The sequence below is a fragment of the Calliopsis andreniformis genome, chromosome 12 (assembly GCF_051401765.1).
Source record: "Calliopsis andreniformis isolate RMS-2024a chromosome 12, iyCalAndr_principal, whole genome shotgun sequence".
NCBI lineage: Eukaryota > Metazoa > Arthropoda > Insecta > Hymenoptera > Andrenidae > Calliopsis > Calliopsis andreniformis.
The window spans coordinates 6,036,563-6,061,997 of record NC_135073.1 but is presented as its reverse complement, the minus strand read 5'-3'; the positions used below and the strand labels follow the sequence as shown (position 1 = coordinate 6,061,997).

The following is a 25,435-nucleotide window of genomic DNA, read 5'->3' as shown; positions in this document are numbered from 1 at the left end:
ACTATATATTAATTAAAATTATACGACCTTATTTATTTATTACACAGATGAAATGTACATTATTATATTACCTTAATGATACAAAATTCTGTACATGGATTATGCATTGTTTTGTAGGTTCTTTTTCTTGCCAAATTCTATAAATTTTCTGTGTACATTTACTTAATATATACTTTCTCCTTTATAGTAAATATTATTTCAAATAAAATGTAAAAAATAATCGTTTACATATTATATATATAGTTAATTCTTGGTTAATTTAATATGGTCTATAATGTGGTAAACCAGATGGCACAGGCATAGGCATTGAAACAGGTCCAGTTGGATAAGGAATTGAAGGTGCTATGCCAGGAAAATTAGTAGCAATTGGATAACCAGGACCACCAATCGAAGAACGAGCTTTTCTTATTAATTCTTTTAGTTTATCTACTTTAACTTTGCGTAAATGCATCAATTTCCTGCGTGACAAGAACTGCTCCAAGAATTCGTCAACTTCTATATCTCCAGCCAAGAATTTTTCAGCTATGGACTAAATATTCAAAATACAGTAATATTATTTTTAAAGCAAATATTAACTTTAATAATTTCAATAACTGTAGGTATGAGATTTATATTATACCTCTGATTCTTCTTCAATCTCAGCAGCAGCTGTTTGTAATAAATCTAATGCTGTATCTGTAGTCATTTCCCCAGACTTTTCTTCTGCAAATATTATACATGACTTAAATTACGTACGTGTATACACAGATTTGATTAAAAGTAATAAGTTACATGAACTTACTTAATTCATCCAATTTTTCTTTCACGCTGATACATAATCTATTACCCGTTTCACTAAGTTCTTTTATCATTTGTTTACCATCTTGTAATTCTGGCTGTTTTGATAAATTAAACTCTGCTAAGGATCTATTGCTTACCATTAGCATTTCCTTCTCTGTTTCCAGATCTTTGAACTATTTAACAAAAAAAAGAATTTTAATTATTCAAATTGATACTTATTTAAAATAAACAATGTAAGAGTGAATGTAAATAATAAACAGTAAAACGTAGTACCTGTTTTATATCTTTTACTATATCTTCAAATTTCCCATCATTATTTAATAATTCTTTAAGTTCATCGTTAGTCAAATGGGAAAGTAAACCCAATGCTGCAGGTATATCGGGTTCTTGATTTGCCTTAAACATTATTGTATAGTATTTAGTACAAGACAATTACATTGAAATCAAGTACTCGAGTCTTATTTCTACACAAATAATTATTTATTTATGACGTATGGCATTGACATTTTACAACACAAAACACAAAGGTTAAACAAGAGTATATTTAGATCAAATGGTTCATTTGATACTATAGCAAAATTATTGTTCATGGACTAACAGATGGTGTCGCCGCCTAGCATTAATTTGTATATATTTTTATTTTAATACAAATTAATTGGATAATAAACTCATTTCAAATAATTACATAATAAAAATTTGTAATGTTTAAGTCTGTTCTTTTAAACAAACATATAAAATTTTTTCAACATATATACTAATATCATCATCTTAAAGGTGCGTATACATTAGGGGACTACATGTAGTTGCAAGACTGTCGTGTGATTATTACAAAATTGCCATTTTTCCTGTAAATATTTACTGACTATATGGATATAAAAATGAATATGTAATTTTTTATAATTCTTATTTGGGATTTGATATAAAATCATATTATCATTTTCGTGTCACTCTCGACGTTACCAACAGATTATAAGCAATTATAGCACCATAGACGAGTAAATAGCATAGAGTGAATAGCTTATAGACCATTTACAGATTTTCTCTGCAATTTTCGAGCGACAAATGTAGGAATCATATTGTGTTTATATCACTAATGTCGGTAAAGTCAGTAAATGAGAAAATATTCCTACTCTATTATTTGATATCCTCCTTATACATTTCTGTAATTTCAAATGATAAGCGAAAACGCTATTTACAAAATAAGTATTGCTGCAAAAAGCATATAATAGAATTCATTAACTTATTATGCATTTCATAGATTTTAATTATGTATTTATAACTTCTGAAACGATACACGGTTAGCATATAATATATTTAATTCATTTTTATTATATTTTCATGTTACATATACGAGGTGGATGATAGATTGAAGACACGCATGCTTTGAATTGAATGAGACTAACGTGTAGGGTTTGTGAAAAATGTAGGTTATTTACTATTTTTTTGATATTATTATGAAATGTTATTACACAGTAACATAAATAAGTGTATTTTTCATTGCAAAAAGTGATATATATTTATATGAAGAATTCAAGTTGCTTGCTTCGTTTTTACCAGTATTTACTATTGCGCATGCGCATAGTCGCTGATTGCTATTGCACATCTATGTAGCCATGGTATCGCTATTGCGCATGTATCTAGTCATGTGATCCTATTGCGCATATACGCAACACGTGATTATTACTGCTCATGCGCAATCGTGTTTCTCTATGTCTAAGTTTTCTCATGTTTCATTTAAATGTTAAGATTATTTTTCGGTTTTCACTTACTTTTCTGTAGAACAAACGCTCAGTTTTTTTAGTTTCTCGTCGTTTAATTCAAAAGAATAATGTAAGCTTCATCTTATTTTATTGAAATTGTAAATAAAATTTAGAAATTACGCTAAAGTTTAGAATTTAAAATTCCATTACTTGGAACGTTATTTTACATTTCCTGTTTCTTTCATTTCAGGCCCAGCAGACAACCCTTGGATAATTCGTTGTGCTGTCTTCATCTTGTAAATGTTAAGGTAATGCATGTTTTTGATTCCTTCAGCTACTCAATCATGTTATAGGATGTAAAGGTTTGAAACGGCGCGCATAATTGGTTATGTTTTTTATATTGTTTTACGACCACAGCGGTCACGAATATAATTTCATACATCTATTAGCTTAGATTAGTGTCTTCTATATTGCGTTCTTCCATAAAATGAATGTTTTATTTATTGATAATATATATAATAAAAAGATATTGAAATAAATGTTTGTAGAATAATATAACAAATAATATTATGTGAATATGATATTGAAATATGTTTCTCATGTAGTAAACAACTTGAATACTCTGCAACTTTATTACTGAGGAAATCATTAATTGAAAATAATATATACAACAACATGAGAAAGTAATGATATGTTTGCTCATATCATATACTTTGTTAATGTTGACAATGAAACAATGAAACAATGAGAACAAAAATATTATCGATAGTAGATCATGTGGTTTTAGAATGAAGTATTAATTTTTTCCTTTGTCGGTAAGCGGTAAAGCAGCAACCTACTTTTACAAGGGTTGTTCAATTGTATTTGCTTCTTTTTCCTCAAACAACTCGTACGTTTTCACGAATTATAGTAATATTTAATTATTATGTATTATATATAATCATTTTATTTTTAATTTACCAAGTTATCATGAAATATTAACTTATTTAGATTTAAATTTAAGTAAGGAGGGATCAATAGAATAATCATTTGCAGTTTTCAATACATTTCTTTTAATTTAGAAATCCTTGAAAGGAGACACTGATATGAATATCATCATATACGTATATACAGTAAAGAGAATTTTTCATTTGTATCGCGTTTATATTGTATTATTGCGTGTGTAACGCTAAACTGGTATAGACTGTTTATCTGGTTTTACTATCAAAGGGGAATTAGTCTGTACAGCAGTAAATCGTGGTGTACGAAACATCGAGTGTAAATTTGCAAATTTGTATACTTTCGCGCTTTATCATTCGTCTATAAATTATTCAACAAATTTAATCCCAAATACAACAAAAAGTAATTTTTAAAAAGAATTAAAATTTTCATTTCATGAGAAATACGTTGTTAAAACTGAATCGTTGAAGTTGCCTCGTTTGTGTAACGATAATGATTTAGATGTACGTTTGACGCCTCTTAAGGTTACGATATCTAACAAATTTGAAACCTAAATAAAATTTCTCTCATATATCTGCAATACTTTGTATACCTTATTTATTTTCTTTTTGTAGCTTTGTATAATAATAATAATATTAATAATAATAATTAATAATAATAATAATCATCATCATAATAAACGTACAATTTAAAACAATAATGTTTCTGTAAGTGTGTATTGTGTGCACACGCGCGCACATGTGTGTGTACGTGTTTGGTACGTGTGTATGTAATGTACAGGATAATTTTTAAGCTATGATACAGTTCGAAATGAAATACAAATCAATAAACTATTTTACGCGTTAGGTAAACCTTTCTCGTTCGTTCACTTTTTCTTCATTTTAATACAATTATTTTCACTACTGAATGACAAATGTCCCTCCACGGCGTGTTAATAACACACTTTTTTTCCTCAATTTTTGATCATTGCTACGCGTATTGCGCGTACTCGAGAGCCTCGACAGCTTTTTCCGAACATCGCCTATCTACAGTATATTTTACGTCTTTTTTCTTCTCTTTCTTTTTTCTCTTTTATCGTCGATTCTGTAAAATATTAATTACGTTTTACGATATGATTTTCCTCCTTTCGGTGGTCCTTGCGCGACCTCTCGTTTTTCTCTCCTCTTTCCTTCCTATATATTACAAACATCCTCGCCCGAAATTAGCGAGACTCGCCTAGAAAGCCGTTTCCCGCTTAAATAATTAAAACTATCCGCTATCTAGAATCTATACGGTATCTACAAGAAGAACCTATTACCGCGTTGCGTCTTGTTCGAGAAACAAGAGAGAAAAGAAACCATGTGAAAGAAGAAATGGGGGTGGAGGGGCAAACAAAATCGAGTTGCATCGTTTGCTTAGCTGCGCAATCGACGGCAATCGACTAAACACAAGTTGGCGACCCTATTGCATCTGTCGTTCAGTCATTGATACCTCTTAGCGATCGTCAAAAAATCCTCGTGTGCGATTAGCCGATGTTGTTATTGAATTGAGGGCAACGATGATGATAAAATAAGCATGACGTACTAACGATATAATAAGAATAATAATGATAATTAATATAATAATAATGTTAAAGATAATGAAGTTGACGTTAATAATAGCGATACTCGATGCTAGGGATGATAAATAATAATAGTGTCGTGTACGATTTTATACTGGTTTCGTGAAAAAAAAAAAAAAAAGAGAACATAAGCTTATAAACGGAACGTCGGATCACTGGTTTCTCGATTAGCAATGCCCTTTTTTTGTTTAAGTGTTCCTCTCACTGGTTGGCTCTCTTACGCATTTACCTTTTTCACACATTCTCTCCCTCTCTTTCTCTCTGGCAAACACACGTTCACTCCCTCTAGCCGTCTTTCGATTTTAACTTGTGGACTAGAATTTAATCGAAGATTAAAATTTAATCTGGTAAATACAAGTTTGATTCGATAATATCGAGGATTAATTCTTTTTGTCCTATTTTGCTTTCGTACAGGCGCACGTGCAATCACCCTCTCGCTTCTTCCTTTCAGCCATGCCATAGCGTACGGTAATTTTTTCTCCTCGAAATTATACATTTTTAACGTCGCGAAATGCGCATCAGTCTTAACGCCGCACTTTCGTTTGAAAAAAAGACTTTTTACCATTCTCTATTTATCTATGCATTCAGTTTCTCTTGGTTTACGCGTTCCTTGAAAACATGACGTTAAGTCTGTCGCACGTGCGTCCACATTTTGTTTCAAGTTATATCGCTATTAGAGAATTTTAAGTGTGGTAATTAAGTATATATAATATACAAGATCGCCTGTGTATACGTGTAATGTCTCGTATGTACCGAGTCTTTTCTTTTCTTCTTTGTACAATTATTTACAACGTGGATGCGAGCTTACGATGGCTCTCGGCTCCTTAGCATCCGATTTAAAGATGCAGAAGCATCTTCAACTTGCGAAAATCGTAGATTCTTTTTCCTTTTATCTTATCATCGCATATAAGCTCTATCACATTGGCTTCACAAGCCGTATCGTTATCGCGAATAATAATTCGAATTGATAATAAAATAATACAATATATAATCAATAATAATAATAATAATAATAAAATAGCAATGATAACATAAATCTAGTAATACGGTAATAGTGATAGTAACTAATAACTTCGATTTTCGGATCGTCGTCACCCTCTCGTTCTCTCGCTCTTTCTCACTTTTCCTCTCACCCTTTCTCTCTTTTCTGTCATTCTCGCTTTCTCTCATCTTCTCACTCTCACTGTCCCATTTTCCCACCCTCTTACACTCTCTCTTCCTCTCTCTTTGTATCTATCTATCTATTGATCTATCTATGCGGAAAACTAGGAAAACAAAGAATTATATTTCAGAAATGGACAGACTTTTCGGCTTGCCAGTTTGGAGAATAGCAAACGAAAATCACGTTTAATAGAATGATATTGGCAATAACAGAGTCCTTCGATTTAGATTTTCCCCTTGGTGATTAATGCTTGCTTCTCATGAACGACTGGACAAGCGATAAGCAGAAAAAAGAGCGAGAGTTCACGGGTTTCCCCTATTTTTCTAACTCTTTTTCTTTCTTTCGTTGATGAAGAAACGACGCGTTTTAACGGAACAGACGAAAAAAGGTACGTAAATTGGGAGAGTGGAGTGTATTAATAACATTAACAGCTTAACGACTATCGGGAGGAGGGTGGGGGATGGGAGAAATGTATACAAACAATATAATAACATGAATCACAATTATGCAATAATTATTAATTGCTCATCTTTTCGCGTAATTAGATAAAATCAATAATAATTCGATCTAACAACTGATTACTCGTAGATTGCACTCTGACGAACCCGGGCCCTTTCCGTTTTTCAGTCGATCCTGCACTTTGTTTCAGTTCTGTTCCCTTATTTCAGCGATATCTCGAAAAACGGAAGCGATCGGGGTTTCTTCGTATTTCGAGTAAAATGTACGATGGTCTCTCCCATTTTTTTTAAATTTCTTAGAGTTACCTCGTCGCGTTTCACAGTCTTCTAAATAATACGAATCCGTTCTATGCTAACTGTGCACACTCAACACTAATTTCGTATCGCACAGGGACAACGTTACGAAAAAGAGTTCTTTTGATTGAGCTCCGATTTTCCCTTGTTTAGCAGCCTCTCGCTAGTGTTCTTTCGCACGGCGATGAAAACGTTCGTGCACATCGGCGTGTCTTGCTTTTTCGTTTCACGTATCCTACTTTGTATATGCCTCCGTATTGATAATGCCCTCATGGTAGGCAGGACTCGACCAATCAGATCTGATCGAATCCTATGACTGGTTTTCACGTTTATCAACTTAACTAGGCCGTAGTCACTCCGTCGAAATGGACCACGTCTCTGCAGTATTGTTTTGGTACGTTTCAGCGGTCTCGCGGACAAGAACCTTTTAGAAGTCCCACGTTTCTTCTGGCTCGTGTTTCACCACACTGTCTTTGGGACTCTCCTCTGTGGACTGTTGCGTCTGTTGCGTGGAGGGTGGTCTTGGCGATGTCACTGGACTATTTTGACCTGATTTCGGACTAGGCAAAGGACTATCCCGATCCTGGCCGTTGTTTCCAGAGACAGAGGATACGTCACTCTGTGCGTCTTCCTCGTATCTGTCCTGCACAGGTGTTGGTTCCACCCTAATGGTCTCCTCAGCTTCTCTCTTCACCCCATAGTCGTCTGTTTGCATCACACAAACGCCGTTAATAATCACTTCGTCACCCGTTCTGGGCGGTTCCTGCCACTCTGGGTTCACCCACTGCGGAGCTGCAGGCTTCCTTCTATTGGATCTAACTTGAGTTGGTGCCGTAGGTGTTTCCGTAGGTTCCCTCTTTATACTACTCGCCGATCCTTCGGAATCTTCACTACCTAGGTTGCTCATCGCATCCTCCACATCTTCGTCCTCGAATTCTTGATTTGGTTCTCTCTTCAACGCATTCATTGATAGGTCTAAACCTGAACATTGTTCTTTCAATGCATTCCCTACTAAAGCAGCCAAATTCGGGTTGAAGTATGGAGAATAGGGTAGAGGCACGTTACCCAAGCCTAGTCTCTCTTTTTGAATCTCAAGTAGTCTTTGGTTCAACAGTAGTCTAAACTGAACTGGGTCGAATGGTTGGCCAGGTTCTCGAGGTGATTGTGGCTCCGGTTGGCCGTGTGGTGTTTGCTGTTTCAATCTCATCCGATGATTGTGAAACCAATTAGTGATTGTTCTGGAGGACAACGCCAGCTCGCTAGCGAGGAATTCGATAGTGGCTACATTAGGATACGGGTCAAGAGCGAATGCGAGCCTCAGGGCTTCCTTTTGCTCCTCAGAAAAAAGGACTCGCTGCTTCTTAGCGGAAGCTGGGCCTGGACCTGGCGAAGCCGCGTGATAGAACTCCGCTGTGTCATTGCTAGAGGTGTCCGAGCTGTTATCGTGACCTGGACCACTGCTTCGTCGTCTTTTGTTAGCTTCTCTTCGTTCGTTCTTCAGTGCCTGCAATCGATCGACATTGTGTGCGTCTGACAGCCAGAGTTGCATTCGAATGAAAGGTTCTCGACCTTTTATGCTGAGCATGTGCCAGGGCTTAGGTTTGCTCAATAATTCACTGACGGATCCTTGCGACAAACCCAACACAGCCTCGCCAAAGATCTTCTGGCCGATATTATTGGCTAACAGAGCTTCCTTGATCTTCGTCGTGATTGTTTGCGTGTCGAGATCCTGCGTTAGCGCAGCCATTTCATATACACTAGGAGAGATATGTGGATGAAGTCCACGGAGAGGAGATGGAGTCATTTGATGATGCGGAGAGTGAAGATTAATTTGCTGCTGCTGTTGTTGCTGCTGTTTTTTCTGCAACTCCTGCATGCTAAGTTGCGAGTGAGGATGATGGGGACCTGGTGGCGTGAGCATCATAGGTGGCGGTGGCTGCGGATGTTGAGGGTGTTGGGGACTCTGTTGAGGCGGGCCAAGTTGCATCTGATTTTCCTGTTGATGCTGCGCTGCTGCCTGGGCAGCTGCCTGTGCTGCTGCTTGTGCTTTCGCGGCATTCTGGAGCTGTTCTTGCACAAGTTTCGTAGGAGGCATAGGCTTCATTGGCGTCCCACAAGCTGTAAAATGAAACAATAATAACGTTAAAGAATGCTATACGTGAAATCTGTGCATTATAGTCCGAAAGCTCGACATGACAAGTATCAGAATGTTGCTTCATTAAACGCTGCTTTTATTAGCATACATTTCCATTCGTCACTGTCTTCTATTAAATAGTTACATAATCAATCTAATACTTTTAATAACATAATAATTTTAAATAACTATAATTACTAGGGCATATCTACGTAGCAGCATTTGACACAAAGTTTCGAGCTCCCAAACTATATGTTTAGTAAAATAACAAAACATCTATATTGACCTGAGTTAAACTTACGAGGCAGGCCACCGTAGCCGCCGGTCCTCATCAGTTTTTCTGGCGCGATCTTGTACTGGCTAGCCACTAGTTTGTGCACAGCATTGTCGTCCTCCAGAAACATCTTCATCCTAATGAACGGTTCGCGTCCTTTTTGCGTGAGCATGTGCCACGGTTTTGGACGCGCCAGAAGATCAGAAACTGAACCCTGAGAGAGTCCTAGCACTGATTCACCAAAGAGGCGTTGAGAAATGGAGTACTGGGATAACTGTTCTTTTACCTGGACAAAGAAATTTTATGGATGAATAACATCATTTGAGTTTTGTACACCGTGTTCTTTACTGTTTGAAGTATTTAGATGTAAATTGCATTTTTTCCACGTTTAGCTATCGGTATAACATTATTGTTTTATCAAGAATTATCTTAAGTAGGAATCTACTCTGTACGAATTATTCTTTCATTGATTAATTAGATAAGTTAGGAGAGAGCCTTCAAAATGATGTTTAAGCGTTACTGAATATTAATTAGCATATTTTACGGTCTTTAGCATGACCTTGATTATTATTAAGTGTTTAGTACTTTGAATATTTTTCCAGATTTATATATAGGAATACGTACACAACTGCTCAGTTATAGTTATAGTTTTGATATATCCGAGGTAGAAATCGTAACTATAATTGAATACATTTCAAGAAGGTAGCCGTAGCATACAAAGACAAAGCAAATAACTCATAAACTCAATTTGAATTTCTCTACTTACTCTCTTTACGATATCCTCGGTATTTAAGTTATTGTACATGTCGAATTGCTGCTGAGTGATAGGAGGAAGTACCGCTTTCAGAGGCCTCTGGTTGGCCGCGTGATGAGTAGGCGTGGACGGTTGACTGATCAGACTATTCGTGATAGAGGCCATCCTTTGTAGAGGACTAGCCGCCGCTGCACTAGAGAATTCCTCACTGGGTGTCATCGCGGGCGGCAGAATTGAATTTCCTAGCGGAGAACTTGCACTGGATCCACTCGGCGTGGACTGTGGCGCTGTGGACTCCTGTTTCGGCCTCACCAACGAGAACGCACTTCCCGCGTGTCTCATAGCTTCTTCCATCTTCTCCTTCTCCTCTTCGGAGACACCGTTTATTATTTTGTTTCTGGGATCCACTTTTCCCAGGCTCAAATCCTGGACACCGCCACCGTTCGTGGCTAGGTGATGCTGTTGAAGGGCTTGTTGCTGAAGAGCCAGGAGACCAGGGAGGCCAGGTAGTCCTGGAAGTGCAGTCAGCGAAGGATTTTGACCTGGGGTGGCATTCAGTTTCTGCAGCTCGCGGTGGTACGCGTCTAATGCCAGACGAATGTCCTCCTGTGTACGTTCCATACCCTGGAGACCACCTTGGGTGCCGCTGAAAAAGTGTGGAAATATCACGCTGCAATTAGTCGAGGTCACGTGCTGTCCTCAATAATGATCAATCAGGAAGGTTTATGGATCGGGCAAATAAATAGCAAAAATACAGCGAGTCCTAGTTTCACCTGCTTTAGACATAAACGAGCAGCTATACGATGTAGTGTAGGTATGCTTCTACCTCCGAAATGCCTGAAACTCACCTGGAAGGGAACTCTCGTGGTCCACGTAAATCTTCGACTCTTCTGCCCATCAACTTAGCCAACTCTTCTTGATAAATTCTGACTACCTTCTCTTGCGGAATGTCATCATTCTCGTACTTCTTCAGTCTCCTGTTCTGACTATCAAGCCTGTCTTTGTTAAATGGGCTAGGACAACCGATCCTGCTCGGACTTTTGCTATCTCCGTCGTTCGATACTTCGTGATCGCTCCTCATCTGTAGGTGACCAGATTCCGAAAGGATGTGCGCCAACCGTTCGTCGCTCATTTCTGGCGGACCACCTTCCTGTGGTCCCCGCGCGAATGCTGGCATTCCCTGCTCCTTGCCTGAAACATACTCTACGGGTGAGACACAACTTGTGGGTGCGTTCTTACTCGGTTTGGTCTTAAAGGTATATGTATTATTTAAAAAAAACATATGAGTATTATAAGTTGAATGTAAAATAAATTATAATTAGATCTCACTGAATAACCTTGCGTTTGGCAGTTTAACCCTTTATATTCTGAACTGATTGAATAAAAATAGTATTTCTGTATACTATCTATGAACTTTCATCTTGGCGTAGATAAGACTCTCATTTCTGAATATTGGCATTAACTTATTGTGATACCTCAGAGAACTATGAAGAAGTATTATCTATAAGTATTACCAGCGGTTTTAATTATATTCTGCTTATTACATACAATAGCATTTTAAGTACTTTAAAATATCTTCAAGATATAAAGGGTTAAGAGAGGACAGAAGTTTCCATGTGTTGAGATTTTGTCGTAAAATAAACACTATCATTGTGATGGAAAGAGGGTAACGTCGTTTAATGGTTTACTTCTTTTATGATATTAAAATTGGGTATTTAAATTCGCTTCAGTTTTCTATGGTTAAATTAAGTTTAGAATTCTGTGTCCCTGAAACTCTAAATCTGCGATCTACTAACAATAAGTGGTGTAAATTTTCTTCATATCTTAAACTGTTTAACCTTCAGGTTTTAGATAATGAAGAAATATTAGTTCCTGGATGTCTAATCACTATTTCGGTGGTTAATTTCATGTTCAATTGAACGTGAGGGAAATTAATGGAACGTAAAATCAATAAGACCGTTTGATTCTAAAGGCAAATCGTAGTCTGACGACGATAATTAAAATATCCTTTTCTGGAGGGCGTCTCACCCTTGCATGTAAAGCCAAGAGTATGCAGTTCTCCTACGTGTTTCCTGTCTAATTGACCAATTAGTCGTAAGATTCGGACGAATGTACCATCGATCATGTCTGTGATTGCTTCTTTGTACTCGTGAGTTTGTTGGTCATGAATCACCGTTGTTTAGTTCTCGAAAAGACATGAAAAACATTTTTCATTATGTGTATAATCAAAGAGTTGTTGAGCTAGGTCCCATTTTACAGATGTTCTTGCCTATCTGTCCTCATTGCAAAATAGAGATTCATAAATATTGACTTAATATAATTGTGTATATAATTGGATCCTCAACACCTTACTTTTTGCTTACTGGTAAAATTTCACATGCTTGTAATTAGTACCTTAATTAATTAAATTAGATTATGTATTAGATTTTTCATCTTTATCTTTCGAAAAGAGAACCTATATGAATTTCTGTTAATATGGAATGTGGTAGTACAATAGATGAAAGAAAAGAGAATATGAAATAAATACTTTCTACTATTTCATATGCACTTAATTATAAAATCGTTGAAGTAATAAATTTAATTGTTCTCTATATGACATCTTTTATTAATATTAAATTTACGTATACGCTGATTGCATATGATTAATTAGATTAGTCAGATGTGATATTATGGTACGATGTTTTTATGACAAAGTTTCAGATGTTTCAGTTCAAAAACTATAACTAATTTTAGCTGTATGTACATAAAATTACAAATATACGGTGGAAAAGTTATTCTGATATAAAGTCATTCTGACTTCACGCCGCTGCATTGGTGACACGCATAATCATTATGGCAGACGTGGTTAGGTGGCATGATTGACATGTCCTTTCTTTGTCATTAACTGATGATTCACATACTGAGATGATAGTTTACGTCAAGTTTATTATTTTAGTTTACTGTTTCTTGAGTTTATTTTTGTTCCCGTCATATGTAGACTGTCTTTCTGACATAAGACAGAAATTTTGAGTTATTTTATTAAGAAATCAAATTTTCAAATTCTTTAATAGATTAATAAAAATCAAATTAATGATAAAAAAATGTTGACAAAATGCCAATGAGAGGTCATCTACAAATGCAAAGTTATACTAAGTCTACATGAGAATATTTTGTATTTTCGTAATTATATAATCAGAATTAATTGCAATTTTTCTACGAACGAAAGCTATAATATTAAACTTTAGTAATGAAATAGGCCAGTTTCCTTCAAGAAACAAAGTGAGTGGAAGCTTTTTAAGATGTTGGTTCGTCAATCCTATAGCACATATATACGAAATGATAAATTATTTTCTTTTACATAACTTCATATGAATACTCAATAACAGCTAAAATCCATTAGGTCTTCCTATTTAAAAAATAAAGAAAAAACTCAATCTACTCCAAAGTTCATTCGCACCATTACACATTCATCTTTCATAGGTAAATCAATTTGAAATTCAGCCATGCGATTAAACGAATTTACATTTAGCCCAATCGTTTCACTCGAAATTCGCTCCAGTAATTCCTTTCATATAATGAAAACATAATAGGATGTCACGTACGAAGCGAAACGGGAAGAAAATTAAGTGGTCATTTAGATTGGAATGTGGACAACGATCCAAGAAACTGATGTTGCAGTCGTTGCGAGAATATTGGTCGACCAAGGGAGGAATGTTTCAAGAAATCGACAGCACGGTGGGTGCAGACGGGTATGTTACGAGGACAATGACGATGGTCGAGGCTCGCTTGGTGGTGTAGAAACACCGTATATAGTATACGTGTACGTGCACGTGTATGTGTATTTACTCGTGATGCTTGAACTCGTGCCAAGAAACTTCAACTTACGCCAACTTCTTGGTACATTCGTACAGTTGGAATTTTCATGGGACCGCTGATCAGCTTTTAATGAAAGTACCGTTTAATCATGAAGCAGCTACAATTAAATTTCGTTGTTCCTTTTTGGAAATACCTCGGCATTTAGGTGATCTAATGAGATAGTTACAATTTCGATTTTCGTAATTAAAATTTATGGGTCTAATGATTTTGTAGATTTTTTTGAATTTTGGAGGAACTAGAATTTTAGATGGTTCGAAAGATCTGTTAAAAATATTCTGAAGTAGTCCATTCTAGTGTTATGCTTTTAAAGACGTAGTAAAGTTTTCATCGGTGAAAAATGTGTTTCTTGTTCAGGTAGCAGTATTGCTCATAGTAAATTACTTTTTTTCTGCAAATCGATGTTGTTCTATCGTCATCAAATAGAATATTAATGTACATTAATGAAGAATCACGCAATGACAGCTTATGTATAAAGATTTATACTCGACTGCCGTCAATATTTTCGTCATTTTCTTTATAGTGCACTTTGAACTGTGAATAACATTTGAGTTTACTCATTGGGAATGATCAGAATATTATAAACAATGCAAATATTCTAATCATCTAAAATACTACAATTATAATTATTCTAAATATTGTTAGTACTACCAGCATTTCAAAAACTAAAAAACTCTAAAACATTCTAAATGTTACCTAACATTTTGCTTTTCTTATATTTTAATAGAAGTGTGAATCATCGAGACTAATTAGAATTTAATCAAAGTATCTGTTAACAGCAGGAACTGTTTCTCCCTATTGCGCGCGCGCAATTCTGTCAACCTTTACTCCCCCTTTTGGATGACGAAACGTCACGGTTCGTCCGTTCGTTCAGATCACACTGAGGCATCGAAAAACCACATGGCAGAAATCGTTGAAAGACAATCGCGCTTGTAAAGACAATGGGCACGCTGTGAAGGGAAATATACCCATACAGTAATTTGTCCGATACGTATTTATCACGATACATGTTCCCAGGGGTGTGTTAGTTCTTCTTTTAGCACAAGGAGGGGGGAAGGCGAACGTTGACAATAGTTGGGTACAAGATTTAGAACGATTTCGTGGGAACTTGTCGACAAGTTGACTTAAAAAGCCACACGACTGTTATGAGAACGTGTTCTTTGCGTCATCCACCATTGTTCGATGACTTGTGGAAAATAGGTTGTTTCAGTAACTCCGTCATGAAGAGTTTCCGCGAAAAAAAACAATTTTAATTCTTATCGATTCTTCATTTGCAAACAGAGTTTGAAAATCTTGCACAAAATTGATGGTAAATTTATACTATCTATTTCTGACAAAATTGTCAAAAGTCGAAAATGAGAATTTAGATCTAGATCTTGATTTTGAATAAACATATGGAGAATATTTCAAAATGTAGGAAAATATGATTGAATTATGAGGGAGAAATAAGACATAAGAGACTAAGAGAAAACGTTCTGTTTGTGATCAGACGAAATTGGAGAGATTAAGTTCCTACTGTATTTTTGAGTAGAAACTAAAATTCTTCGAAAAAGAAAATAATTCCTCGTGGATTGTTTTTCAAAACGATTCGTTCTTGTAATATAGATATTAGTGATTCATAAATTGTTACTCATATAACGTCGTTTGAAGTAACAATCGTCGTGGGTATGTTACACTATCTCGCTTGAAAGCGATAGATAGCAGGATACTGGTGACTTCTATAAAAGCCACCCACAGTTCAGGGGTTAACGTTGTGATTTTGAATTTGAAAGATTATGGAAATATTGATATAATACGAGTAATACTTCTGATTAAAAACTGTATAGAGAAATATGAAGAATGCTGATGAGAAGTCAGGTTGGTGTGATTCGTATCTGAACGTGGTAAGAACAATACGAAGTTTCCAAGTAGTTAATCCTCCGACGTTATGTACGCAACGTTTTCACGCAATTGAGGAATTAAAGCATGCAATTAGAAAAAAGAAACATTATAACTTATTGTATGTCTGAAAATTCAAACCGACTGAAAAGTAATCAGAAAGCGTGGGAAAAATATGAATAATTCTTTAGCACCGTTTTAATGTGAAAATCACTATTATCGTTAATGAATTCTTTTATCGAGTTTCCTTGTCTCAACATTTGTTTCTCAGCTTGTTTTAAAATCATAATCGTTCTTTGATAACGCTATCTCTAACAGATTGGGTCAATGAACGCTACGAATGAAGCACTTCAATTATTTTCGTACGAATTTCGAACTGAAGCTTTCTAAAATAAATTTTGAATAGGTATCTGGTATTTCGTTAAAAATGTTTTTTGTTCCTTTACAAGGTAATTGTTCGAACAGAATTTTATCATAATATTGATGATCTTTGTAATTTATCAAATAAATTAATTTTTCGTTTAAAGATCAAATCTGCTGTGCTCTAGTTCTCTGTTATTTTACATTCCATTTATTTACTCGGCCTTCAGACGAAGAGGAAATAACAAGCATATTTTCAGCCACGCAATAGAACAATTTTACAATTATAATCGGACAATTAGACTTCCATGGTTACGGCGTATCCGCGTATCCGTGCTTCGGTAAATGGTCTACACTTCAAAGGGTTGTTGAATTAAAAAGAATTTCATTGATTTCCAGACAATTCGAACAACATATGCTTTCACAATTAAAATTAACCGTATTTGATCATAGATTATCGCCATAGCGATGAGAATGAAAAGGACGATTGTTTTACAGTGTTTGAACTGAATTTCTTTGAAAAAAATGGCTACGATTGAACAGAAAAAGAATCATACCTTTAATTATAGAGTAGACCGCAAAAGCAAATTTTTCACACATTTTACGAGTTTAATTATCTTTTAGTTATAGCACCTACAGCTTAACACTTTTGTAAAGAATCCCAAAAACATGAATTCAAATGATACAATAGTAAAGGTTTGACGAGGAGAGGCTTTATTCATGTAGTTTGCATAGAATCGAAAGAATCCTCAGAATAGATTCGCGATATTAATATAATAAGTAGAATATTAAAAATGTATTTGTAAAATATAAAAATATCGTATTATATCATCACAAATGCGCTAATAATCTGATCAATTACATTTATAGCTCACGAAAATGTGTATAGATCCAATTGTCTGTTCTTTAAATTTAAATTATATGAAATTAATTAGATCGACAACGTATATATAAAAGTAGGATATGATATTTCTACACTTCTTACAGATTCATAAAGATGTCATTTATAAATCTGGTTAACCAGAATTTCTGATAGAGTATTTAAATAAAGTTCTGGATAAATAAACTACTTTAAGACCTTCTATAAAGCTATTTAGAAAGTTACAGAATTATTTACAATATTTTTCATAGAAAAACAATTTTGTCTTCATTTTCTTTTTTTTTAGAAAAATTATTGTCTTAATTTTCTTTTCCAAAATAAATATTCAAATTGACCCTAACTGCTTATAATTGAATTAGTAGTGTCAAAAAATTTGCGTACATATTAATACTTTAGGCTTCTCCTTTGTCATTCCTCTCTTTTTTCATGTACACGTGTACACCTATATATTTTCCCTATTCTTTGCCCGCAACAGATGATTATCATTGTTTAACGGAAACCGACAATCCATTGATGCACAACATATGCGTTGTTGCATGTTGCCTCCTCCTTTCTACCGTAGTGGTGATGGGCTAGGAGTGTGTGGAAGGTTATAAATTATTATTTTATACCCGTGTTTTATTTTTCGCGGGCCGGACGCGGATGCCTATTATGACGCTCTGTCCGACATCCTCTCTTATTGGTATTAATATTTACAGAGAACCGGAAACGATCAACAGTCACAGAGGATGATAAAAGAAGAGAGTGAATAGTGATTTGTCGAACATGACCTTCAAATATTGAGATATAACGCAATCATATATTCAGGAATGATTTGTATTATCAGTACAAGAGTAATTCTCTTTCGAAATTCTATGGATATCTATAACTTCGCGTTATAGTTTATAAACTGTAGAAAATTTGTCTCTTTTTGGAAGTAAAGAATCAATTAGTCTCTATTTGGTCCCTATTTTTATTTAAATTGTGTGAGACACAGTAGCTTATGATTCTTGAATCGTTTAGGGGAACTGTAAATTATTTTTTAAATATGTAGAATGGATGCAAATTTCTAATTTCTTTTTTTTCATATGTTAGAATGATGTTCTGAAGTTATTTTATGTTTCAGACTTACGAAAGCAAGTAATATGTAGTGTCAATTATTGAAGTTTCAATTACTGAAATTGTTCGGAACTTATCATAACATTACATAGTCCAGTTAATTAGCAGACACGTGGTGCTAAACAAAGACGAGAGTTGAAGCAGCCTGTTGCACCATTCACTAGATCTTAGAAATTCCTTAGAAACCTAACTTCGTCAGCATTTACAATTTTCCTTAACCAAAAATGTAACCTATAGAATGTGACGATCCTAGAAATTGTTTCCCTTTAGTACTTTCAAAGCATATAATTCTTTAAGTTTATTGTGACGCAATGGTCCACTTTTCATCAAGCCCTACTCGATTTCTAAATGTAGTTTTAGAAGATAGGGAAAGCTCACGATGTCACCAACGCATAGCTACATGAATAGACGATTTTGTAGCTTTCATAGAGGGATGCGACTTCCGGTTTTTGCGTGTTACATGTCCTCCTCCGTGGTGAAGTTAGGCCAAACAAAGACACCAGTAAATACCCGTATTAGACAGCCGAAAATAGTTAACTGACAGCTTATGTGTTAGTGGTTCGCAAGGACAGATTATTGGCAGTGCGAGGCAGAAGAGATTTCTTAAGAGTCAAACGTGGTAGATTGATCAGCGGCGAAGCTGAAACGATCTATTTTAAATGTATAGCTGAGGTATCAACAGGTTGAATACCAAGCCAAATTTTCAAGCCATTAATCATTGTGTCATTAATCCGACCGATGATCCACCGTTTTCATCGATCCAAGTAGAACCAAACAAAATTACTTTTACCATTCGACTTGCTGATAAACAGTACGCGGACATTTTCTCTCGAGCTATCAAACCATCCGTATTATTACATAGTCTCGTTTCATCTCGCGACCATTTCATCTTCACCATTTGATAGAAGTGGTCCAAAAACGTAGGCGGGAGAACTGGAGTTACACAGTTCATTACTCACCTTTCTTGGGTATCAGGGATTTCAGTAGCATTACAGCGTTCTCGTCGCAAGCCCAACCATGCATCTTCCTGTAGCTGTCGCGGCCTTTTTCCGTCAGCTTGTCCCACGGCTTTGGTTTACTCAGCAACTCGCTGACAGTTCCTTGGCTCAGCCCGAGAACGTATTTGGCGAACAATCTTTGACCAATATTGTGTATCGACAACAATTCTCTGACTCTCCTGGCTATATGCAGCGTGTCCAAGTTTTGTGACGCGTACTTATCCATATTGTAACGCAGCATTTCTTGCAGTCTGGCCTCCATGGGGTCCCCCTTCGGGATAAGTGATTCGCCAAGTCTGCCAGCCATCCCAGCAGCTCCAAACTCATCGCCAAATCTGAATGGGTGCGTCCTTTCATCGAAGCGAAACGGACTCTTCAGTGTGTCCAGCACACTTAAACTTCCGATATTGTTGTTGGTTAGGTGATGGCTGTTATTGTTGTTGTTATTGTTATGGCAAGACTCCTGGTCTGCCGGACTTTTCGGCGGTGGAGCTGTAGGCACCGCTGCTGCCATGCTACCACCATTGATAGAAGTCGACGAAGTGGTTGTTTCAGTCATGCTGGCGGGCGGTTGAAAACTAGGAGGCGACGTTAACGCAGTGGTAGACGATGGCGTGGGTGGTGCAGGCGTTTCGTGGCCTGATACAGGGGTCGGAGCCTTTTCAGCTGCGTCGAGACAGCTCAGTGGAGTGGTTCCTAACGGAGTGTTTGATTTAGCTGGCGTATTGGAGCTAGACGATGGGTCCGTTGGTGATGGAAGATGGTTTAGGCTAGTGGTGCTGGTTGGGGGGTGTAAACCGATGAGAGGCTGAACTTGTTGTAGCTGTTGCTGCTGTTGCTGCGACAGATGACTTAACGTTGTTGTCTGCTGCTGTTGTTGTTGCTGCTGCTGCTGTTGTTGCTGCTGCTGCTGCTGCTGATTCATGATGGACCTCTCCAACGTCCGCCTCCAGTTGGCGACGATTTCTTCGCCGAGGAAGGAGCCGAATGTCTCCACGTTTTGGAGGGGAGGTGGGAAAAGGAGGTTGGAGGTGGTCGAGGTGGCCGATGAGGGCGTCGGTGTGGAACGCGGAGGGAGGGAAATCGCTGCCGGAGGTGGCGGAGGTGGTTGCTGGGAGGACACGAGGGACGAAGGTGGTACACCCCCCACCCCGTGGGGTGAGGCGGTTGAGGCGCGCTGCAGGGGTGACGATAGTCCACCTGCAACCACCAAAAATACAAGGGACCGCGTCAACACGAGCTCACAAACACAGATGACGATTACCCAAAGGCCTTCTCAGACATGACACGCGTGAGAAGAGATTACGACTTGAACGAGTACTTTTTTTTAATAGAATCAATCATAAAATTAAGACTCGATGAATATCAATTGTCTTTGGAGCGCAGGTCGCTAGAGTAATTCATTATTTTTATAAAAAAAGCGGTCAGATATCCAACTTTTGGAATGTGTTACATAGATTTAATAGTTCCAAAGTTGATAATCATCAGCCTTTATATTTTATATCTGATTCCATCTAAAAGCTATTCACTAAAGTCGTAACCTGTTTTTAACGGTGTTTGACGCCTGGTCTTCAGTGTACATTAACTTGACACAAACAACTATGTTAAAAGTTATAAGGATAAGAAAAGACTGGAAGACTTGTGAGTGTACACTGGATACCAGTTTTACCCGAAGAACCATAGTTCTTCGTTTGAAAGGGCCTTGCGGTTCACGTCTTCTGTTGCAGCAACCCCCAGGGTGTCCTAAGTCGTTCCGTAGCCTCTTGGACGATAGACGATGACCGAGACTCTCTTTTTCGATGCTTCGTCACATGAATCCACGTAAACGAGGAACGACGTGGCCCAACGAGAGGAAAAACGTCACGATATATCGTTCAAACATATTTACTGTTCCTCGTTCAACCTTGAAAGAGTAATCCTTCTCATCGAACGACGCGATGACTCCGTCAAGGACTGTGGGACAATCCATTATATCAAACCGATTTACAAAAAAGCTCGTGGTGAAAAGGAAACGATTTGTCCCCTGAAGGACAATCAGAAGTCGCAAAACTGGAAGGGATGGTACGCCTTCTTGGGTTCTTTCTCTGCCTGTAATTACGCGGCTTCTCTCTCGCTCTCTCATTTCTCGTTTCTCGATTTGATCACATGTTTGCCTCGGGCAACTATCGCGACAATCATCCGCAAATTTGCTTGTACGTGATAACACATGTCCGAGCCAGCGTAGATGGTGGTGGACGCAAGATATAGGCCTAAGGTATAATCGGAATATCCGCGGTTTTTGGTAAAGGAGTGCATGGGTCTTGGTTAACGTGCAGTTAAAGTTACTATACCACCTACAAAGGGTACGTTTCTGTACGCACCAACAGCGAGAGAGCGGCTCGAAAGAAGTGCAGTTTGACAATAAGCAGCAAGGAGTATCGGAGAAACAGGCAGAAAAAGAGATGAGTACAGTGTAAGAAGAAGTCAGAAGCGTGATAGCGATAAAGAAAATTAGGAGAATGAGAATAACAGTATGTTAGAAAACGGGGTTAGCCAAAGAACAGTGGAAGAGACAGAGAAGGAGAACAGATGCAAAGTTAGAAAGAAGTATAAACACAACGGTAAGCAGAGGGTTACTTTGTCGTTCCTTTTCTCTCGGTAAGCTCCTTCAGTCATCCCTCGTTCTTTACAAGAAGCGTCCGCGTTGCGTGACTCGTGTCCTTTTTTAAATTGATTGAATCCTTCGACGTAGCCTCGAAGAGAGAGAGAGTCGGGGATCGAAGATCAGAGCTTTAGCGCAGGAATTAACAGTGGCAACATTAAGAAAAGGGTCTTAATGATACATCTTACGATTGTCTCTAGCAATTCCTGATCTAAAGCGGATGGCGACGATTTCTTTGAAAGATCGTATGACAGTCCTAACATCGACCGTTTTTGTTCGTGAAAAAGCGAACAGATCGATTCCTAAACATTCTTGCACGCTGTCTGATGCTGCTTGAAGACTGATTTTGGCGAACTTACCGAGCGCGTCCGGAGTGTTGGGTGGCTTCAAGCTTTCAGTCTGTTGGAGCGCCTTCGAGCGTTCCATTAGAAGGTGCTCCAGGCTCTTGCCGGGCTCGCCGGTCGGGATCTGCGAAAGATCGACCGACCTCAACGCGTTTATCTCGCGTTTCAGATCGTCATAGTCCCTCTGTCGTTCCAGCTTGCTCTCCAGTCGGCTGATGTGCTGTCTGCGCGCCTCGAGTTCCTCCTCGAGCCGTGCCGTCGCCTGTGCACTCGTCTCCTGGAGACGCTGCAGGCTTTGTTGTAACCTGGACACTTCCTCCACCAGCTGACTGATCTGAAAACAAACAGTCGTTCTTTAAGCTGAAATTTGTTTGTAATGGAACACGAAGTGTGTATCTGTGATTCTAAAGTAACAATTTTTTGAGGTTTGAAGGTTTGAACCTCAATTCTATATTATTGACCAGTGTCTTATTATATTTCTATCTTTTAAGAAAAAAATTCTTTTATTCTGATTTTTTTTTGTTAAAGATACAAATTTTATTTTGAGGACTCTAATTAAGGCATAAACTTCAATTCTTTAAAAATGTGACTTGTGGGTTGTAGCTACAGGTACAGGGTTTAATATTTGAATCATCGAAAATCATCCTAATTAGGTGAATTCCATCCATGAATTCTGCAATTTTCAATTTCTAAGTTAGCTGAATAATAAGCACTTTTAATAACAACGTTGAATGATCTTCTGTGAAAATGCTTGCAGAGTCTGATCATTTTAAAAGCTGAAGACAGCTATCAATTCTTCGAAAATCGAATCCCTAGTTGTTTCTCAATTACTCTGGTAAGTCTGACATTCATATTTATTAATCAATTCTCAGGAGTATCAATAAAATGAAACAGACAGATTACCAGTAATTAGACGAAATATCACTGTATCGGTACCCGTTCCTGGGTTGTCATGAAATCGAATACGAACCATAATTACATTACCGTCGATACAAATATAGAATCGCATTTACGATTTCCCATTCCGCCTCTTCGCTTCGGGAAGCTCGTTTATCAACGGGTAAGGAGCTTAATAGAAGCTCTTTGTTAATTTTATCGAATCGATTGTGCGGAATCGATATTGGTTACTTAGCGGCTAGGGGATAACACTAAATTGAGTCGACACTGAATATGTTATATTCAGTGTCGACTATAATTACTAAGGGATGAAACTGCACGTAAAATGTAGCACTTCCGCGCATATGAAGGAAGTCAATTGTATAATTTATTTTGTGATTTTGCAACCTACCATTGGTTTTTGTAATTTTACTAAGTTAAGTAATCTTTTAGCAAAAAATAAAAATAACTTTTCCTGTTCAAATTTAATTCATCACGTTAGAGAGAAGAAATCGAGAAGGAAAGGAAGGAAAGGAAGCAAGGAAAGAGTGTAGAGTGGCAAAGTACGTAAATGATAAGTCAGAAACACGAAAGCTGACAAATAAGGAGAATGAATTAAAACGAATTAATGCACAGAATTGGAATAATGTATAGCGACAGACTTAAAAGAAATAAGAAGGATGATCAAAGTACATTTTTTCCACCTATCGATTGAGAAAGGATAAAAAACAAATCAGAAAAGATGCTAACGTAGGATTATGCAAAAAAAGAATTTTGTGTACATAGCATGCAGTATCTATGAAACTGCAATTTGTAAGAGGTATAAAAGTATAAATTTATTGGGCAGTAAAATTACATGTCGACTCGTTCGTTGGGAGATTCAAACATAACTCGCGACCGATCGCGCTCTTTCCACGGCGTCCGCTTTCACGCGATTTTCAATTGTTTGCGCCAGCGTCCGCGATTGGAAGAATTGCTTTTCGCTAAAATACCTTCACATGGAAACGGTAGATCCATATATGAGCATCGTTCGCAGCGCATCCAAACGTATGAAGGTTCTCAATGTGTTCCAATTCCACAACGCAGTAAAGTATGCATTTTTGCAGCATTTTGTAATATTAAAGTATTTACCAACTTTTCTTCCTTCGTTTTACAATATTCGTTGAAACATAAACTTTCATTAAACTTTAAAACATATCGCGAAAATAATCGTTATCGTTCCTTAATAAATACCCTCAAGTGAGATACACGAGACTCGAGAATTATAAAATTTTGCAAACGCCGTTGAAACTCAATCTCGCAACGAAAGAATACATTGCGCTGTGATAGAATCAAAAAATGTCGACACGTCCCCGATAGCGATCGCGAATTGCATGGAAATCCAACCAAACAACGATACCGTTCATTCCAGTACACTTTAGATAAAATTTTCAGGGCTGAAACCTGGTGCGATGAATGTTCGATTATTTTGTTGAGAATGACAGATATATTGTCTTTTATTTCACGCAAGGGAAGAAAAAGAAAAAAGAAATAAATTTGTACTTAATGTAATTCGTGAATATTCAAGGAATTAATGTGAAAATAATGATTTTATGCACGTACCAATAAGACTAATAAATTTAATAATGGTAAGGTATTTTTTTATGGTACAGTAATTACATCCGATGATTTTTTTGTTATTAATGAATGGATAGTAATATTTAATTTAATTATTTAATACTGTACTTCTAATTTAAATTTATTGACTTATCACACTTAGGATCAGGTGATTAATTGAAATATTAATGAACAGATAATTTTTTCTCATGGACTTACTTCTAACTCTAATAGGTTTCTCTTGAAAACCTTAACAGAAACCAGCACTCAAAAATTAGGTACGCCGTTGAAAAACAATTAACCCAAAATAAATCTTAATGAATGTAACAGTATTAATCTCAAACTTAAGTTTATAAAATGAATATTTAATAATTATTTTCCATATTTTTTCTTCCAACGAAAAAAAACTAACCCGATACGACAAATTATGTCCATATACTCAAAACTAACATCCGGAAGATCATGGGTATGCGATATTTTACTTCAACGCCTCCATCGATACCAACAATTAGCCCATTTTACCCCCTTGAACAAAGAAGGAGCTCTAGAGACGAGAGGGCGCGTGCCATCGATGAGAACCGATTATTCCAATATTTTTTCATTTCCCAGGAAGATGGTTCCTCGAGTGAACGGTGTGAACAGCAAGGGAGAGGGTCAGGAGGTGGATGATCGTCGTTGAAGCGATCAATCGCGATGGATCGTAAATGCTCGAAAGTTCCCGAGTTGGAATCCATCCACGTGTTACGCAGCCGACTCGACCGTACGAAAATATCGGCACGCGGAGGGGGTCGGAAGCGCGCGAAGGGTGGCTCAGGGG

At 37.0% G+C, this 25,435-nt stretch overlaps 2 protein-coding genes across 7 annotated transcripts in view; both read right to left on the bottom strand.

The window, feature by feature from the left end:
* Nucleotides 1-12: 12 nt before the first annotated feature.
* On the bottom strand, nucleotides 13-1,323 carry Vps37b (vacuolar protein sorting 37B). Its single transcript, XM_076389695.1, has 4 exons — nucleotides 1,054-1,323; nucleotides 782-953; nucleotides 620-702; nucleotides 13-529 (listed from the first exon to the last, which is right to left on the bottom strand). The coding sequence occupies exons 1-4, from the start codon at nucleotides 1,183-1,185 to the stop codon at nucleotides 260-262; spliced, it is 657 nt and encodes a 218-aa protein (XP_076245810.1). The 5' UTR covers nucleotides 1,186-1,323; the 3' UTR covers nucleotides 13-259.
* A 5,895-nt stretch (nucleotides 1,324-7,218) lies between these two features.
* Nucleotides 7,219-25,435, bottom strand: part of Cut (homeobox protein, cut) — a 122,471-nt gene continuing 104,254 nt past the window's right edge. For 3 of the 6 annotated variants that reach the window (XM_076388751.1, XM_076388750.1, XM_076388752.1), the window contains exons 4-9: nucleotides 22,162-22,480; nucleotides 19,123-20,361; nucleotides 10,944-11,298; nucleotides 10,108-10,765; nucleotides 9,354-9,627; nucleotides 7,219-9,051 (exon numbers count right to left, since the gene is read on the bottom strand). In XM_076388751.1, coding sequence (XP_076244866.1) covers nucleotides 7,361-9,051; nucleotides 9,354-9,627; nucleotides 10,108-10,765; nucleotides 10,944-11,298; nucleotides 19,123-20,361; nucleotides 22,162-22,480 — 4,536 coding nt within the window. In that variant the 3' untranslated portion in view covers nucleotides 7,219-7,360. The remainder of the gene's footprint in view (nucleotides 9,052-9,353; nucleotides 9,628-10,107; nucleotides 10,766-10,943; nucleotides 11,299-19,122; nucleotides 20,362-22,161; nucleotides 22,481-25,435) is intronic. The other 3 variants (XM_076388755.1, XM_076388756.1, XM_076388753.1) reach the window with 3 other exon arrangements.

Coding starts and splice junctions, on each gene's coding strand:
- Vps37b (XM_076389695.1), bottom strand. CDS start 1,185: ATGTTTAAGGCAAATCAAGAACCCGATATACCTGCAGCATTGGGTTTA. Junction 954..1,053: donor TAGTAAAAGATATAAAACAG/GTACTACGTTTT, acceptor TTTGTTAAATAG/TTCAAAGATCTGGAAACAGA. Junction 530..619: donor AGATTGAAGAAGAATCAGAG/GTATAATATAAA, acceptor TTGAATATTTAG/TCCATAGCTGAAAAATTCTT.